General features: G+C 48.4%; 1 protein-coding gene across 4 annotated transcripts in view; it reads right to left on the reverse strand.

The window, feature by feature from the left end:
• Positions 1-5231: 5231 nt before the first annotated feature.
• The window catches only part of crtc3 (CREB regulated transcription coactivator 3), a 104140-nt gene continuing 91183 nt past the window's right edge, over positions 5232-18188 (reverse strand). For all 4 annotated transcript variants that reach the window (XM_085972431.1, XM_085972432.1, XM_085972430.1 and 1 more), the window contains 2 exons: positions 15407-15617; positions 5232-10819 (listed from right to left, as the gene is read on the reverse strand). In XM_085972431.1, coding sequence (XP_085828557.1) covers positions 10611-10819; positions 15407-15617 — 420 coding nt within the window. In that variant the 3' untranslated portion in view covers positions 5232-10610. The remainder of the gene's footprint in view (positions 10820-15406; positions 15618-18188) is intronic.

An 18188-nucleotide genomic window follows, 5' to 3' on the forward strand; every position in this document is an offset into this window, starting at 1 on the left:
AGCATCCCCGATTTCCATCGCTCCACCATTGGCAGCCGTGCCTTCAGCCACCTGGGCTCTAAGCTCTGGAATTCCCTCCCTAAACCTCACCACCTCTCTCTCTTCCTTTAAGACCCTCCTTAAAACCAACCTCTTTGACCAAGCTTTTGGTCACCTGCCCTAATATCTCCTTATGTGGCTCAGTGTCAAATTTAGCCTGATTTACGCTCCTGTGAAGGGTCTTGGGACGTTTTACTACATTAAAGGCGCTATATAAATGCAAGTTGTTGGAAAATCTGACAAGAAAATAACCCTTTAGTCATCAGTGAGCTCCAGAAATGCTAATTCAGCAGCACTGGGGCTTGGGCCCAGGCTGTGGGCTGTACTCGGGAGAGGGCCCAGACCAGGCCAGGCTGATTTTCTCTGCTGTAGGTGCGGAAGTCCAAGAGCCACCCTGGCTGCGATCTGCCGACTCAGTACAGACGGGGGTTTTGAACCTGGCGGTTCAGGTCCACACCGGCCACAGAGCAGCAGGAGGAGTTTTCGAAGTTAAGGGTCAATTAGTTTGTGGGTTCAGTGGGGTTCAGGGGCAATGAGCCGGGCGGGAGCTGCGAACTGCGGCCGGGCGGGACCCAGAAGCAGCGACAGGATTAATAAAATCATCGACAGGGCCTGTGAATAGGCCGAAGCCCCCACTAGCCGCGAGGAGAGTGCGGCTGGAAACTAAATTAGTGCCGCAACAAATTACTTCACTTAATCTTCAAAAGGTTTTATTTTCCAATTTAAAAAAAAGTCATAAAATGAAACTTGAAATGATTGTTTTTAATGGTCTTGCACTTGACGAGGAGCCAAGGCCCAGATTAGATACTCACTGCCCTGTGACTGAGCTCAGGGCAGCCACTTGGACACAAGAGTTTGAAACACAAACTCCACAGAATCTGAGCAAGATGCCGATTCCCTCTGTAACTGCTGCAACTTCATACAATCACACAGCACAGAAGGAGGCCTTTCGGTCCATCGTGTCTGTGCCGGCTCTTTGAAAAAGCTCTCTAATTAGTCCCACTCCCCCCTGCTCTTTCCCCACAGCCCTGTGATTTTTTCCCCTTCCAGTTTTACCCAATTCCCTTTTGAAAGTTACTATCGAACCCTTTCGGGCAGCGTGTTCCAGATCACAACAACTCGCTGCATAAATAAATTCTCCTCGTCTCTTATCAATAATAATAATCGCTTATCTTCTCATAACTTATCGATGTAGCTTGCCCAGCCCTGCTCGAAGGGCCAGTGACACATCGATGGGGGGCCAGGTTTGGAGCAGGAAGATCCCAGGTCTCATCGCTGCTCTGTGCCGGGATTGTTCCCAGTCTCGTTAATACTCAGTGCGGAGCGAGCACATTGTTCCAGGAGAATCACAGCCGGGGGCCCTCGAGTCGGTCCCTGATTGACGAGGGGAGGCTTTATACATCAAATGACTTAGAATTTACAGCACAGAAACAGGCCATTCGGCCTCACAGGTCCATGCCGGTGTTTATGCTCCACACAAGCCTCCTCCCACCCTTAGTCATCTCACCCCATCTCCTATTCCTTTCTCCCTCATGTGCAATGCATCTATACTATTCGCTCAACCACTCCCTGTGGGAGCGAGTCCCACATTCTAACCACTCTCTGGGTAAAGAAGTTTCTTCTGAATTCCCTATTGGACTTTGAACCAGTCCAAGTCTTATTCTTTTCAAGGAAGATGCTGTTGATGGGTACTGAGTTTGGATGATCAGCCATGATCTCACTGAATGGCGGAGCAGGCTCGAGAGACCGAATGGCCTACTCCTGCTCCTACCTTCTATATTTCTATGTAAAATGTGAGCTATTTGAGTGAGCCCCTGATGTGACAGGCACACACCTTACTGAGGGGGGACCACGGGTACTGGGATAATTCACCATCAGCAAACAGGCCCTTCCTGGAAACACTGACTTTCTTCCTCTGCTGAACTTGGGGAGCAGGGAGCCTGAGGAATCAGTCGGGCTCTCGCTCCGTCAGGCCAATGTCCACTGATCATTAACTGCTGTGATTAACTATTGATTGGCAGTCAGTCGTTGACCAATCAGCCAGTGAGGGCGACCAGGATTAACCCTTTGAGTTCTGAATTGATCTGAAGTCTTGCTCTTCCCTGATATTTGACCCAGTTATAATTCCGGACACGATACAAGATCAACAGGTGAAGACTCTTACGCCTCCAGACTCCGTCTCTCACCACTACGGCCTCTGCTTGGCGTTCGCAGTTCAGGCAATAGCTCCTCTGAGCCGTCCCCTCTTGTTCCACTTAAGCTCCAGATTCACCTAATCCGACACCACCTTCCTTCTCCCTCGCTGAACTCAAGACCCATCGCTCTGTCTCCAACTCCACCTCACTCGTCCCCAGAACCTCAAACCCTTGGGGCTCCTCACATCACTCTTCCCTTCCTGGGGTGGTTTTCCTTAGAGCAGAGAAGGCTGAGGGGGGACCTGATTGAGGTGTACAAAATTATGAGGGGCATAGATAGGGTAGATAGAAAGGAACTTTTCCCCTTAGTAGAGGGGTCAATAACCAGGGGGCATAGTTTCAAGGTAAGGGGCAGGAGGTTTAGAGGGGATTTGAGGAAAAACTTTTTCACCCAGAGGGTGGTTGGAATCTGGAACTCACTGCCTCAAAGGGTGGTAGAGGCAGGAACCCTCAACATTCAAGAAGCATTTAGATGAGCACTTGAAACGCCATAGCATACAAGGCTATGGACCAAGTGCTGGAAAATGGGATTAGAATAGACGGGGCTTGATGGCCGGCGCGGACACGATGGGCCGAAGGGCCTCTCTCTGTACTGTATAACTCTATGACTCATCCTGCAGGCTTTTAAAAGACAAGCTTGCTGTCAATTAAATCTCAATTATTTGGGATTTCCTGTCTCTTCTCTGCCTATTTCCAACCATGATGCGGTGGGTTGCACGTCACCTGGCCTTCTCAATGTAAAAAATAAAAATTGCAGAACAAGCTTGATTTGTATGTGATCAGTTCTCTGGCTCCCTGAGCCAGTCTGAACGGTCAGCATCAAGTTGGAATGGACGGCTGAAGTGGAGTCTTGACATCTTTAAAAGCATTTACTGGAAGTTGCAACAAATCGGGAGAGAGATTCGTGTTTATACCCCGCCTGATTACAGCCCTCAAACGTGCTTCACGTACAAAGAATTACTTTGAAATGTCGGGGCAGTTATTAGAAAAATGCGGCAGCCATTTTGTGTACAGCAGGATCCCACAGGCAGCAGTGAGAGGTGAACGAGCAGTTAATCTGTTTTTTGGTGGTTTTAGTTGAGGGAGGAATGATGGCCGAGGAGATCGCCCCCTGCTCCTCTTCCAACAGTGGCTGTGGGATCTGGAACATCCACTCGCACCACGGGATCGGAGGCAGGACCTCGGTTTAACGTCACTTCCGAGGGGGGGGGGGGGCACCTCTGACACTGCGGCACTCCCTCAGTACTGCAGCAGTGTCAACCTCAGTCCAAAATCGCTCCGTGATTCCTCACCTGTTTCTGGATCGACTTCAGACAGAATTTCACGAGGAGTTTCTTGGACTCGTTTGTTCAACATCAACAACAACTTGTATTTATATAGCGTCTTTAATGTAGTAAAACGTCCCAAGGCGCCTCACGGGAGTGTTATAAGACAAAAAATTGACAGAGCCACATAAGAAATTAGGGCAGATGACCAAAATCTTGGTTTTACGGAGCGTCTTAAAAGGAGGATAGGGAGGGAATTCCAGAGTTTAGGGCCCAGGCAGCTGAAGGCACGGCCGCCAATGGTGAAGCGATGAAAGAGGAGGAAAGCAGAGTCCTGCATAAAAATGCACGCGCACATGTGAGTGTCCGTGCAAAATGGTGGAGCGAAGGAAACCTGGGATGCGCAAGAGGCCAGAATTGGAGGAGCGCAGAGATCTCGAAGGGTTGTAGAGCTGGAGGAGATTACAGCGATAGGGAGGGGGGCGAGGCCATGGAGGGATTTGAAAACAAGGATGAGACTTTTAAATTTGCCGGTCCAGGAGCCAAATGCAATCCAAGGCCACATTAGCTTTCCCAGCAGTCATGCAAAGTTTACGAGTTAACTTCATATTTCACATAAGCCTCAGTGGCGGGGCAGCCAAACACAACAGAACACTTGATCCCGATAATTATATTTTTCATTAAATGCTGGTAATTCCACTGAGGGATCTAGGTTAAGGGGACAGATTGTTGGGCTGGCCCACAGCAGAACAATGCCAAGAACAATATCCGGTATCCTTTGGCAAGGAACAACTGAACAGGCAGAGGGGAGGGGAGGGGAACCTGTGGCCCCCGCCCCAGCTATCTGGCCTCCGAACCAGCAGCCGGCATGGACGCAAGAGGCAGATAGCCGAGTTCCTGGGGAGAGAAGGGATTGAAGGATAAAGCCAGGTCGCAGACGGAAAGCGCGCAGTTTCCGAGAGATTTTCGAAACGACGCCGGTCAGCAGTGACTGCAATCATCAAGCTGCAAACCACCAACAGACACGGCGCCGCAGCTGCATGTGTTTCCGCCAATTCGCTGAGGTACAATTTGCATCTCTGAGAAATGGGCCCTGTAACAGGAATGGCTGCCGTTCCGCCTCAGCATTTACTGCCACCTGGTGTTAACCTGTGGAACACTCGCAGGGGATTGGACTGCAGGTTACTGGAAATACACTATTCGCAAAAACTAAGCGGCCGAGAAATGCTTGGCTTTGGTTTCCTGATGTGGAGGGTGCGCGCTCTCTCCCCGAAGAGCCACATCACAGCCCTGTGGGGACCATCAACAACAAACAACCTGCCTCTTTATGTCTCTTCACTTCTCTTTTGTTCTTTCATCCCCATTTCCCAGCCCTCAAACTGGCCTTTTAATCTGTTTCATTTCCTGTGTTTTCTCTCAGTCCTGACGAAGGGTTTCGACCTGAAACATTGACTATTTCTCTCTCCACGGATGTTGCCTGGCCTGCTGAGTTTTTCCAGCATTTTCTGTTGTTATTTTGTGTTTATATAGCACCTTTAATGTAGTGAAACATCCCAAGGTGCTTCACAGGAGCGTAAATCAGACAAAGAAAATTGACATCAAGCCACGTAAGGAGATATTAGGAAGGGAGATCAAAAGCCTGGTGTAACGCTCCCTAATCTGACAGCTCGGTTCTACTCTGGTTTCAATTCTTGGTATTTCAAATGAAGAAAATATGGACACACATATTACGTAGATTTAATATATTTTATTTGAAAGACAGAATGCAAAATGACACTTTACAAAAAGTAACACTAGCTCACAGACAAGTCCTATTTAAATATTACTGTACACTTCACAAAAACTGAATTCAAAAAGTCAACAAAGGAGGTCACAGGAAACAGATATACAATGGTAAATATTAATAAAATTAGTAGTATTTTTTTTAAAAACGGACCAGCTACTATTACAAAAAAAAAAGGTAACAAGGACCCTATGGTTCAAGAGGTCAGAATAAATTAAAAGAATTTAAAAATAAATGGACATTGATAAAATTCAATGATGATAATGAGGGCGGAATAGGAAGAGAGCCTTAATACTGAGCTCAACCCAGCTTTTATGTAACAACCAGAGGGAGGGGTCTGTGTCGGCGCCACGCTGCAGATTCCCATTCACCAACCCCAACCTTTGCAATCATCTCCCCATCTCTCCCCAAGGTGCAGACTTTTACTGGGGTACGGTTCTAGTGTGCGGACTGCCCTGTCCCAAGCGTCAACCCAGACCGTGAGTGGCGACCGGCTATTTGCCCACGGACATCTGCGACCGCACCAGGTGTCCGCACGAGCACATCGAACAGCGATCGGGAGCGGGAACCCAGACTGAGAACAGTTAGCTTGATGCAGACCTGGCTCTGCGAGGGCACACGCACGGGGGGGGGGGGCAGTGCCTTTACAAATCGAGTCACCAATGGGTTTTGCTTTTGGAGGGCGGGAGGCCCACATTCTAAGGGGGGAGGGGGGAAGCAATTTTAACCTGGCCTGCCCATCGGGAAATTGACGGGATCAGGAGCAACATTGGTTTGACCCTCGCCCTCCACCCGCCTGATTCTACACCCCAGTGAAATCAATGGAGACCAATATGGGGCGGGGTGCAAAACCAGCGTTCCACCCGATCCAGTGGGATTCCTGCCCGGCGAGTCCCGTTACAATCACCCCCACTTTGTTTCTAAGGCTTGCAGGTTTTATAGAATGAAGCAGTGCATGCTTGCCGAGACCTGCTCCAGTGAGGGCAACACCAGCCTTTCCTCGGCTCCACAGCATCGAGAGCCAAGTCAGTTACAAAGGAGGGCCTCAGGGATTTATTAAAGTTATTGGTGGGGTAATAGTTCAAAATCACTCTCTATTGTACAGGACAAAAATTCTTCTTTTTAAAAAAAAAAACTTTTGTAAGAAAATGCAGATGATAAAATATAGGTATTAAAAACATTTATACAAATGGGATGAATCCATCACCAAAATATTGGACCATCTTACAGACCATAACCCTATTCTACATCCCAGAGGACTAGACCCCACTGTAGCTGCCGAGTCTGTCGCTTTCCACCTTAACCCGGAGCTGGAATCATATCATAGAATCATTAAAATTTACGGCACAGGAGGAGGCCATTCGGCCCATCGTGTCCGTGCCGCCCGACAAAGAGCTCTCCAGCCCAATCCCACTTTCCAGCTCTTGGTCCGTAGCCCTGCAGGTTACGGCACTTCGAGTGCATATCCAAGTACTTTTTAAATGTGATGAGGGTTTCTGCCTCTCCCACCCTTTCAGGCAGTGAGTTCCAGACCCCCACCGCCCTCTGGGTGAATATCCTGACTCTGCACCTTAATGAATAAAGACATTTCTTTTCAGGATTTTAAGCCACAACTTTATCTCTCCCCTGCTCCCAAAACCATTTTATGAAATGGAACCAAACAGAATTTGAATGTTAGAGCTAAGTATATATACTGCGAATGTTGAAAGGCTGGGAATACAGCACAGGTCAGTGCGGATCCGAGAGCAACGACAGGCCAATGTCGCTACCCTAATGAATCGTCGAGTTGTTTTTTGTCTTACAGAACCCGACAGACCTGATCTCCATTCCCAACATATTCTGCTTTTAACTCAGGATATCGCAGGCAGATGGGACGCATCGGTGAAAAATGGAGTTTCTTTTAAAAAAAAATAGTGCAAACGACGACTAAATTCTTCAACGGGTGAAAAGGATAATAGTTTCAATGCAAGACCCTCCTCCTCTATCTGCCCATTATTCTCCTCCTCCTGGTTCCACTCATGCTTCTGTAGGCGGAGGGAAGCTTTCAGTTCCAAACTCTTGCCCCAGGTTTATCCCCCCCATCCCGATTCCTGTAGGCATAGGTCAAGGTGAGAGTGGAATAACCAGCACCAACAGACTCAGCCAGATGCAAAGCACCCCGCTCTCCCTCACTCCCCAGGTTCAAGGCGGCGGCTCACCACCGCCTTCTCAAGGGCAATTAGGGACGGGCAATAAATGCCGGCTTTGCCAGCGACATCCCACATCCCGTGAAAAAAAACTGCTTGCACTCGGCCTCAGAAAATCTCATTCAATCCTTTTTTATCAAATCGACATTTGATTACAATTGAACAAGAGGGCGAAGCGTTTGTGCTGATGACCTGATCACGTCTGTGGACAAAACAGAGAAAACTTCCATTTGCTAATTTGAATACAGGTCTTAGAAAGTGGCTAAGCATACTGTGCAAAACAATCCCTTGGCCCCATCAAATCTGCAAAAGGAGAATCTTTGCCTGTGTTCGAGAGAGAGAGCACGAGGGAAAAAGGGAGAGGAGGGAGGGGCAGAGAGAGAGTGAGAAGAATCTCTCTTCAGGTTCTAGAATATAAGACTCTGCATCTGGGAGCTAGAGTGCGAAAGAACTGCCTTTGTCGCGATTGTGTTATGAAACCTTTGAGTTCCAGAGTATGAGAGAGAAATTAACCGTTGTATTGATTCAAGAATCAGATGATGGTTTGGGTTCTAGAGAAAGAGGCAGCCCTGTGTCTATATGAGCTAGAACCACCTTTATTCAGTACAGGAAACTTTGGTTTACCCGGAGGTTGTATGTCCGGAAACCTCGATCTACCGGCAGAAATCAGGAGCCGTTTTGTTAGGTTTTTTTTCTTCTCGTGGCTTTGTTTTCAACAGTCGGGCTCTGGAAAGTCTCTCTGAAGCTGTTGCTAAGCTACAGAGACGCTTCCAAGGTACGGGCTGACTGTTTACAAGCTGTTGCTAAGCAACAGTGTTTGTCAGATATGGAGATGAAAACCTCCATATGCTTCAACATTAACTTTGTATGTCCGGCAGTTTTGATAGATCGGCAACAGCTCGGTCCCGTCGGTGCCGGATACCACAAAGTTTCCTGTATTCAGAGGAAGTCCCCATGAGTTGAAGAATGGAAGGTTGCTGGCCAGTAGAATGAAAAACCTAGAGGCGAAGATTTGTCCAGATTCTCTCTGAAAAAGAGAGTCTTGGAGGCGAAAGGACAGCGATTACATGTTGTACTGTCCAGTGCTGGTACTTCTGAAAATACAACCTAACCAAACAAATGTGTGGCGTGCGGGGATAAGCACAACTCCAATCTGTAAAGGAACGGCCCCACTGACATTCTCAAACCAAACAGTTTGCAACAGGAAACACAGATTCAGAAATAGTCACGGCAGAAAACACTGAAGCAGGTTCATAATAAGCCGACGTAAAACTCTCATCTTATAAAAAGAAAAATAAATGCTTTTTTAAACCATGAAAGGCGACTGGGTCCGCACGGAAATGTGTGTCTGTGTGCTAGAAATATACATTTCGATTTGGCTTCACTTTAGGTGAGGGTGTTCTGCTCTCGACACGAGCTGTACAAAGATCCCCATCAGGCACGTGATACAAGATTGAGTCAATTCATTACTCTGTAGTTCCACCTGATCAGAAGGGCTGTGCTGCCCCCCTTTGTGCCTCTGCATTTTGCAAACAGAATTCTCACATCTCAAACACTGAACCACGATAACAACCGTAAGCATTCAAGGTCTGTGGGAACGCCTCAATAAGCTCTTTTTATACAATTTCTAGTCACAGTGCGCTTACTGGCGTAGCTTCTAGCTGCAGGTGACACAGAAACAATCGGTCCTTTCCAAAAAAAACACCCCCCAGACTGTAATTATCTGTCTATTAAGGCATTCAGGGGGTGTGTTAACCTGTACAATATAGCGATTTAAAAATATAGTTTTTCACCATCTTGATAGCAATAACTCTTGATTATATATTATTTAAATTCCTCCCCACACAACTGAGGAACTGCCTTGCGAATTAAGAGCTATAAATTATATTTATATTTAACAGCGAGGTGTCAGTCGCCTATTGCATTAACCTCTGTCAGACAGAAAGGGAGGAAGTGGGGTTCAGGTGGGAGGGCTCCATTGCACCCCCAGGACTTTCTCCTGTTCATTAAAATTCGAACATTCATAAAATGTTTAGCACCTGCATAAATAGTTTCCCTTCATAATTGGTGCGAGTTTAGTTTTGGAGAACAAAATTGTAACTCTCCAAGGGTTAATGCTGAATATTAACCACAGTGCCCAGTGCCTGGTCCCAGTGCCCGCTCCCCCTGGTCCCAGTGCCCGCTCTCCCTGGCCCCAGTGCCCAGTGATTTAAGCAAGTGGGAATTACTGCAATTGGTTCATTTCAATTAATGGCCTTCCTCTAATCAAAAGATCAGGTTTTTTTTTTGGACTAACTCCTCGCTCTCTTGAAGGTGCAGAACGAGCTGGATTCCGGTTCCGCTGGTGTTAGCTGCCCTCCGACACTTTGCCCACGTGGCCATTCATCATGTCGGAGCCTAGGCAGCGAACGTGGACAGGGCATTCAATCAAAAAAAGGGCAAATATGATCGAGCGTGGAACTGTCCTAACCCAGCACGGGACGTTTCCAGCCAGTGGCTGATTTCTCCACCACCGCCACCACCCCCCGTCCCACCCCCAACTCGCTTTAGCCCACAGGCACTGTGACAAAGGGCAGCAACCCACCTGCTGCCCCAGCTGAGACCCGCTCACCGCACAGAGCAGGAACATGACCTACTGGTGTACACAGCTCAATCCCACACCCAGCAACAAGAGTGAAAACAATGCCAAAGAAATCTATATCATAATAGGGGTTTCAATTCGTGGTTTAGAATGATGTAGATTTAGACAAGTGTAAAAAGACTAACATTTTATAAAATGCAAATTTTCTGGTTTAGATGTGAAAAGCTAAGATTTAAAATCTGTAAACAATTTGCATTGCATGCCATCTAAATAAGTCGAATACGGTACAATCATTCGCCCTGTGCTGGGGTGGTTATTTTCTGGCAATGGTCAGCTTAAATTGAAGAACATTTCAACCTTTACCAGCTAAACAGACATAGAAATGTATACAGTTAAAAAACACAACACAAGCAGTGACTAGTGCTTTAATGATTAAAAAAGTCTAGCTCCAAATGTGCCATTCCGTAAATGCTTTCCTTCACTCTTTAGTGTCCAGATATATCCTCTCCCCTCCCCCACCCCCCCATCCCGCCCCTCACCCCAAAAGTAATGTTGCGGCGGTTACATTCTGTCTGTCCTGAATGTGTCTTCTATCGTGGGGTCAGCCAGGACCAGGTCCGGGTCACTGAGCATGCTCAGTCCATCTAGGCTAAGTGGTTCGATCTTTAACTCGTCGTCCAGTTGGAACTGGCTATCGGTGTCAAAGGTCATGTCTGGGACACCGGCCAGGGCACTGCTGATGTCCTTGGACAAGCTGGGCGGAGAGTCCCCTAGAGTGCAACAGAAGTAGAATCAAGTGATGGACTGGCAGAGGACACCATCCGAAATTTACAAACTGCCTTTTCCTTGTTTGTTGATTTCTTTTTCATGGCGACCGTTTTGGTTCCCTGCTGATCTCACCGGCGTTCGAAAGGGCACTGAATGCTTCTCCAATACTCAACCCAGGGGGCCAATCCTTTTACCCAGAGAAGTGGGAACAATGTGAACTCAGAGTGGTTGAGGCGAATAACATAGATGCATTTAAGGGGAAGCGAGATAGGTACATGAGGGAGAAAGAAACAGAAGGATATATTGACTATCTGATCAATAAGTCAGGGTTGTGTTACCAATTATAGTTTCATCAACACATCCCCTTATGTTTACAGCCAGTACCGCTCACTAGGAATTAATATGCATAATAAAACCAACTTTCTCTTCCAAAACCCTTGGTTACCAAAAGACAATGGGAAGAATTTTCTTTCAACACTTGGAATCTTCCAGTAAAATCCCAAGGAATCCGCCATGATCCTATTGAATGGCGGAGCAGGCCCGAGGGGCCGTATGGCCTACTCCTGCTCCTACTTCTTATGTTCTTATGTAACATGCCCTCTCACCAATACTGGCCTCATTGAATGTCAGGAATGTTTCCCTATCTGCACTGTGGGGTTTCTGTGATTTCTGTGATCTGTGAAGATAATTCCTGGGAAACATTCCTGACCTCAATGAGGCCAGTATTGGTGAGAGGGCATGTTACATAAGAACATAAGAAGTAGGAGCAGGAGTAGGCCATACGGCCCCTCGGGCCTGCTCCGCCATTCAATAGGATCATGGCTGATCCGAACCTAGACTCACGTCCACTTCCCTGCCCTCTCCCCGTAACCCCTAATTCCCTTATCTGCTAGGAAACTGTCTATCTCCGTTTTAAATCTATTTAATGTTGCAGCTTCCACAGCTCTCTGGGGTAGCAAAATCCATAGATTTACTACCCTCTGACTGAAGAAGTTTCTCCTCATCTCAGTTTTGAAAGGGCAGCCCCTTATTCTAAGATTATGCCCCCTAGTTCTAGTCTCACCCATCAGTGGAAACATCCTCACCGCATCCACCCGATCAAGCCCCCTCACAATCTTATATGTTTCGATAAGATTGCCTCTCATTCTTCTGAACTCCAATGAGTAGAGGCCCAACCTACTCAACCTTTCCTCATACGTCAACCCCCTCATCTCCGGAATCAATAAGAACATAAGAAATAGGAGCAGGAGTAGGCCAATCGGCCCCTCGAGCCTGCTCCACCATTCAATAAGATCATGGCTGATCTGATCCTAACCTCAAATCTTCTATCACTCTGCATCCACCCGAACCCATGTGATCTCCCAGGAGAGGCGAAAAACCAGATAAAAGGCCCCATGGCCAATTTGGGAGAAAAAAATCTGGGAAATTCCTCTCCGACCCATCTAGGCGATCGAAATTCTTCCAGGAGATCACTCTGTCCCTATATTTTCTACAGTACTTACCTTCTGTAAAGGCGATCTCCACCCCAGCCAGGAACAGGAATAAAACCATCTCCTGAAATCTAACAGAATTAGAACACAGTAGGAGCAGAACCAGGCTACACGGCCCCTGGGCCCACTCCACTACCCACAGGGCCATGACCATTCCGAACCTAGACTCATGTCCAATTTCCTGCCCGCTCCCCGTAACCCTTAATTCCCTTTACCTCTAGGAAACTATCTATTTCTGTTTTAAATTTATTTAATGATGTAGCTTCCACAGCTTTCTGGGGCAGCAAATTCCACAAACCTACCACCCTCTGAGTGAAGAAGTTAACCTTCTCTGAACCGCCTCGAGAGCGAGTATATCTTTTCTTAAATATGGAAACCAAAACTGCACGCAGTATTCCAGGTGTGGCCTCACCAATACCCTGTATAACTGCAGCAAGACTTCCCTGTTTTTATACTCCATCCCCCTTGCAATAAAAGCCAAGATTCCATTGGCCTTCCTGATCACCTGCTGCACCTGCATACTAACTTTTTGTGTTTCATGCACCAGGACCCCCAGATCCCTTTGTACTGTAGCACTTTGCAGTTTCTCTCCATTTAGATAATAACTTGCTCTTTGATTTTTTCTGCCAAAGTGCATAACCTCACACTTTCCAATATTATATTCCATCTGCCAAATCTCTGCCCACTCACTTAGCCTGTCTATGTCCTTTTGCAGGTTTTTTATGTCCTCCTCACTCACTGCTTTCCCTCCCATCTTTGTATCATCGGCAAACTTGGATATGTTGCACTCGGTCCCTTCCTCCAAATCGTTAATATAGATTGTAAAGAGTTGGGGTCCCAGCACTGACCCCTGCGGAACACCACTAGTTACTGATTGCCAGCCCGAGAATGAACCATTTATCCCAACTCTTTGTTTTCTGTTAGATAGCCAATCTTCCACCCATGCCAGTATATTACCCCCAATCCCGTGATTTTTTATCTTGATCAGTAATCTTTTGTGTGGAACCTTGTCAAATGCCTTTTGGAAGTCCAAATACACTACATCCACTGGTTCCCCTTTATCCACCCTGTATGTTACGTCCTCAAAGAATACGAGCAAATTTGTCAAACATGACTTCCCCTTCATAAAACCATGCTGACTCTGTCCTATTAAATTATGTATATCCAAATGCTCTGTTACTGTTTCCTTAATAATGGACTCCAACATTTTGCCAACCACAGATGTTAGGCTAACTGGTCTATAGTTTCCAGCTTTTTGTCTACTTCCCTTCTTAAATAAGGGTGTTACATTAGCAGTTTTCCAATCTGCCAGGACCTTTCCTGAGTCCAGGGAGTTTTGGAAAATAATCACCAATGCATCCACAATCCCCACCGCCACTTCTCTCAAGACCCTAGGATGTAGGCCATCAGGTCCGGGGGATTTATCTGCCTTAAGTCCCATTATTTTACCGAGTACCATCTCCTTAGTGATTTTAATCATGTTTAGCTCCTCCCCCCCCCCATTGCCCCCTGTTTGTCCAGTGTTGGGGTATTTTTAGTGTCCTCTACTGTAAAGACTGATACAAAATATTTGTTCAGCGTCTTTGCCATCTCCATGTTCCCCACCACTAGTTTTCCGGTCTCATCCTCTAAGGGACCAACGTTCACTTTAGCCACCCTTTTTCTTTTTATATAGCTGTAGAAACTCTTGCTATCTGTTTTTATATTTTTTGCTAGTTTACTTTCATAATCTATCTTCCCTTTCTTAATTAATCTTTTAGTTATTGTTTGCTGGCTTTTAAATGCTTCCCAATCTTCTATCCTCCCACTAGATTTGGCTACTTTATATGCCCTTGTTTTCAGTCGGATACTATCCTTTATCACTTTACTAAGCCACGGATGGCTGTCTTTACTTTTACTCCCCTTTTTCCTCAGTGGAATATAATTATCTTGAAAGATGTGAAATATCTCCTTGAATGTAGACCACTGCTCTTGTACCGTCTTACACTTTAATCTGTTTTCCCAGTCCACTTTAGTCAATTCTACTCTCATACCTTCATAGTCTCCTTTATTTAAGCTCAGTACGCTGGTTTGAGATCCAACTCTCTCACCCTCCAACTGAATTTGGAATTCAACCATATTATGGTCACTCATTCCAAGGGGATCCTTTACTGGGACATTTTTCATTAATCCTGTCTCATTACACAGGACCAGATCTAAGATTGCCTGCCCCCTGGTTGGTTCAGTTACATACTGCTCAAGAAACCCGTCCCTAATACACTCTATGAACTCTTCCTCAAGGCTGCCATGCCCAATTTGATCAGTCCAGTCAATATGAAAGTTAAAATCTCCCATGATTATGGCTGTTCCCTTATTACAAGCCCCAACTATTTCCTGATTGATACTCCGACCAACAGAGTTGCAACTGTTAGGAGGCCGATAGACTACGCCCACTAGTGACTTTTTCCCCTTATTATTCCTTATCTCCACCCAAACTGTTTCACTATCCCGATCCTTTGACCCAATATCATTTCTGACTATTGCAGTGATTCCATCCTTGATTAACATAGCAACCCAACCTCCCTTTCCTTCCTGTCTGTCCTTCCTAATTGTCAAATACCCTTGTATGTTTAGTTCCCAGTCATGATCATCTTGCAGCCATGTTTCCGTAATGGCCACCAGATCATACCCATGTGTAGTTATTTGTACCGTCAACTCGTCTATTTTGTTACAAATGCTGCGTGCATTCAGATAAAGAACTTTTAAATATGTTTTCTGACAATTTATTCCTGCGTAGAACATACAGCACACAAACAAGCCATTCGGCCTAACTGGTCCGTGCCAGTGTTTATGCTCCACACGAGCCTCCTCCCACCCCTCTTCATCTCACCCCATCAGTATATTCTGATGAAAGGTCATTGACCTGAAACGTTAACTCTGTTTCTCGCTCCACAGATGCTGCCTGACCTGCTGAGTGCTTCCAGCATTCTGTTTCAAATTGCAAATTTCCAGCACCTGCGCTTTTGGCTTTTGTTTCTATCAACATAATCCTTCCATCCCTTACTCCCTCCTGTACTTCTCCAGCTGCCCTACGCCAGTGCCGGGGCTGGGGCTGCTCACCTGTCAGGATGATGTTGGGGATGTTCCCGGTGCAGGTGGAGTACAGCAGGTTGGGTTTCAGCTGGGACTGATCGTGTAGGCTCCCATGACTCCCGGTCAGACCCACCATGGCGGCCTGGGAGTAGTGCAGGCTGGAGCCCGGGTTGTAGTAGCTGTTGCTGCTCATCGGCAAAGTGTTGACCGAACTTTCCAACATGTTGAACTGCTCCAGCTGTGGAGGGGGGTGGGGGAGAAGAACAATCTTGAGAATTTCACCTGTGCTGCAGGGGAGTGCAGGCTGGATACTAACAACACTAATGGGGTACAGCAGGAGTGACCAAACTCAGGCCTGTGGCAACCAATCATCCCTCGAATTATTCTTAGGGGCCATGCGGTCCCTTTAAGGGGCTACGTGGGTCATTCAAAATAGCGCACATGCTCATTTTTTGTATTGAAAAGCTGGATGCACGGGACCCCTGGAGCGCTGCGCGGGGCCCCTGGAGCGCTGCGCAGGGATCCCTGGAGCGCAGTGCGGGATCCCTGGAGCGCTGCGTGGGACCCCTGGAGCGCTGCGCGGGACCCCTGGAGCACTGCGCGGGACCCCTGGAGCGCTGCGTGGCCACGCAGCTCACAGAGAACACTGGTGGCAACCCAGCTCCTGAAGCCCTGGCAACTCCACTCTGCTCGGGCTCCCAGTTCTTGCTCACTGGTTTGCCCCATCTTGAATTTTGTGGGCCTGGAGGTTTGGAAAGAGCCGCCCGTTGCACTTTAACCTCACTAACAGATAAACCCTAATTCAGAACACCAGGATCTGTCAGCAGTGGCTCAGTGGGCAACACTGTTGCATCTCAGTCAGAAGGTCATGGGTGCAAGTCCCACTCCAGAGACTTGAGCACACAAATCCAGGCTGATACTCCAGGGCAGTACTGAGGGAGCACCGCACTGTCGGAGGGGCAGTACTGAGGGAGCGCCGCACTGTCGGTGGTACAGTACTGAGGGAGTGCTGCACTGTCGGAGGGGCAGTACTGAGGGAGCGCTGCACTGTCGGAGGGGCAGTACTGAGGGAATGCTGCACTGTCGGAGGGCCAGTACTGAGGGAGCGCCGCACTGTCGGAGGATCAGTACTGAGGGAGCGCCGCAGTGTCGGAGGGGCCGTACTGAGGGAGCGCTGCACTGTCGGAGGGGCCGTACTGAGGGAGCGCCGCACTGTCGGAGGGGCAGTACTGAGGGAGCGCCGCAGTGTCGGAGGGGCCGTACTGAGGGAGCGCTGCACTGTCGGAGGGGCAGTACTGAGGGAGTGCCGCACTGTCGGAGGGGCAGTACTGAGGGAGCGCTGCACTGTCGGAGGGGCAGTACTGAGGGAGCGCTGCACTGTCAGAGGAGCAGTACTGAGGGAGCGCCGCACTGTCGGAGGGGCCGTACTGAGGGAGCGCTGCACTGTCGGAGGGGCCGTACTGAGGGAGCGCTGCACTGTCGGAGGGGCCGTACTGAGGGAGCGCTGCACTGTCGGGAGGGGCAGTACTGAGGAAGCGCCGCAGTGTCGGAGGGGCCGTACTGAGGGAGCGCCGCACTGTCGGAGGTGCCATCTTTCAGATGAGACGTTAAGCCGAGGCACCGTCTGCTCTCTCAGGTAGATGTAAAAGATCCCATGGCACTATCTGGAAGAAGAGCAGGGGAGTTATTCCCGGTGTCCTGGGCCAATATCACTAAAAAAGATAGTATCTGGTCATTATCACATTGCTGTTTGTGGGAGCTTGCTGTGCGCAAATTGGCTGCTGCGTTTCCCACATTACAACAGTGACCACACTTCAAAAGTACTTCATTGGCTGTCAAGCGCTTTGGGACATCCTGAGGTGGTGAAAGGCGCTATAGAAATGCAAGTCTTTCTTTTACCGGTAGCTCGAGGTATCAGCAGGTTAATGGGGACAGGGATTTAAAGTCTATGCCCTTCGACTCCTTGGAATGAAGACAAAAGCCTGGACACTCCTGACATACCGCAGCGACTGAGAAGCGAACTTGGACCAGCAAGGACGTCAGAAATTTAAACCGAGATGGAATATGAATTCAAATTGGGAATGTGGAGCTGGGGAAAGGAGATACAGTTTAACTGCTTCACGCAGAGGGTGATGAAAGTATGGAACAGACCGCACAGGGAGACAGACTGCGTCAGTGAATTCAGTGGGATATTTGACAAGAGAATGTGACTGATGGGTTTGAGAGATAGAGGACCTGGCATGTTTTGAACTTTGGATCAGACAGATGGAGTGCAGTGCTCCCTTCTGCTCTTCCAGTTTCCTTTGTTCCTTTTCGGGCGACCGCTGGAGAAGGTACTTACAGGTGAGCTCAACACAGCTTAGAGGGTCACGGCTAAAGGACAGGTGAAGGGGAGGTGGGTTGCCGAGGGCGACAGGTGAAGGGGAGGTGGGTTGCCGAGGGCGACAGGTGAAGGGGGGGTGGGTTGCCGAGGGCGACAGGTGAAGGGGGGGTGGGTTGCCGAGGGCGACAGGTGAAGGGGAGGTGGGTTGCCGAGGGCGACAGGTGGAGGGGAGGTGGGTTGCCGAGGGCGACAGGTGGAGGGGAGGTGGGTTGCCGAGGGCGACAGGTGGAGGGGAGGTGGGTTGCCGAGGGCGACAGGTGGAGGGGAGGTGGGTTGCCGAGGGCGACAGGTGGAGGGGAGGCGGGTTGCCGAGGGCGACAGGTGAAGGGGAGGCGGGTTGCCGAGGGCGACAGGTGAAGGGGGGGCGGGTTGCCGAGGGCAACAGGTGAAGGGCAGGTGGGTTGCCGAGGGCGACAGGTGAAGGGG

Source organism: Somniosus microcephalus, chromosome 32, assembly GCF_052327205.1.
Source record: "Somniosus microcephalus isolate GS21.2 chromosome 32, FLI_Smic_1.0, whole genome shotgun sequence".
NCBI lineage: Eukaryota > Metazoa > Chordata > Chondrichthyes > Squaliformes > Somniosidae > Somniosus > Somniosus microcephalus.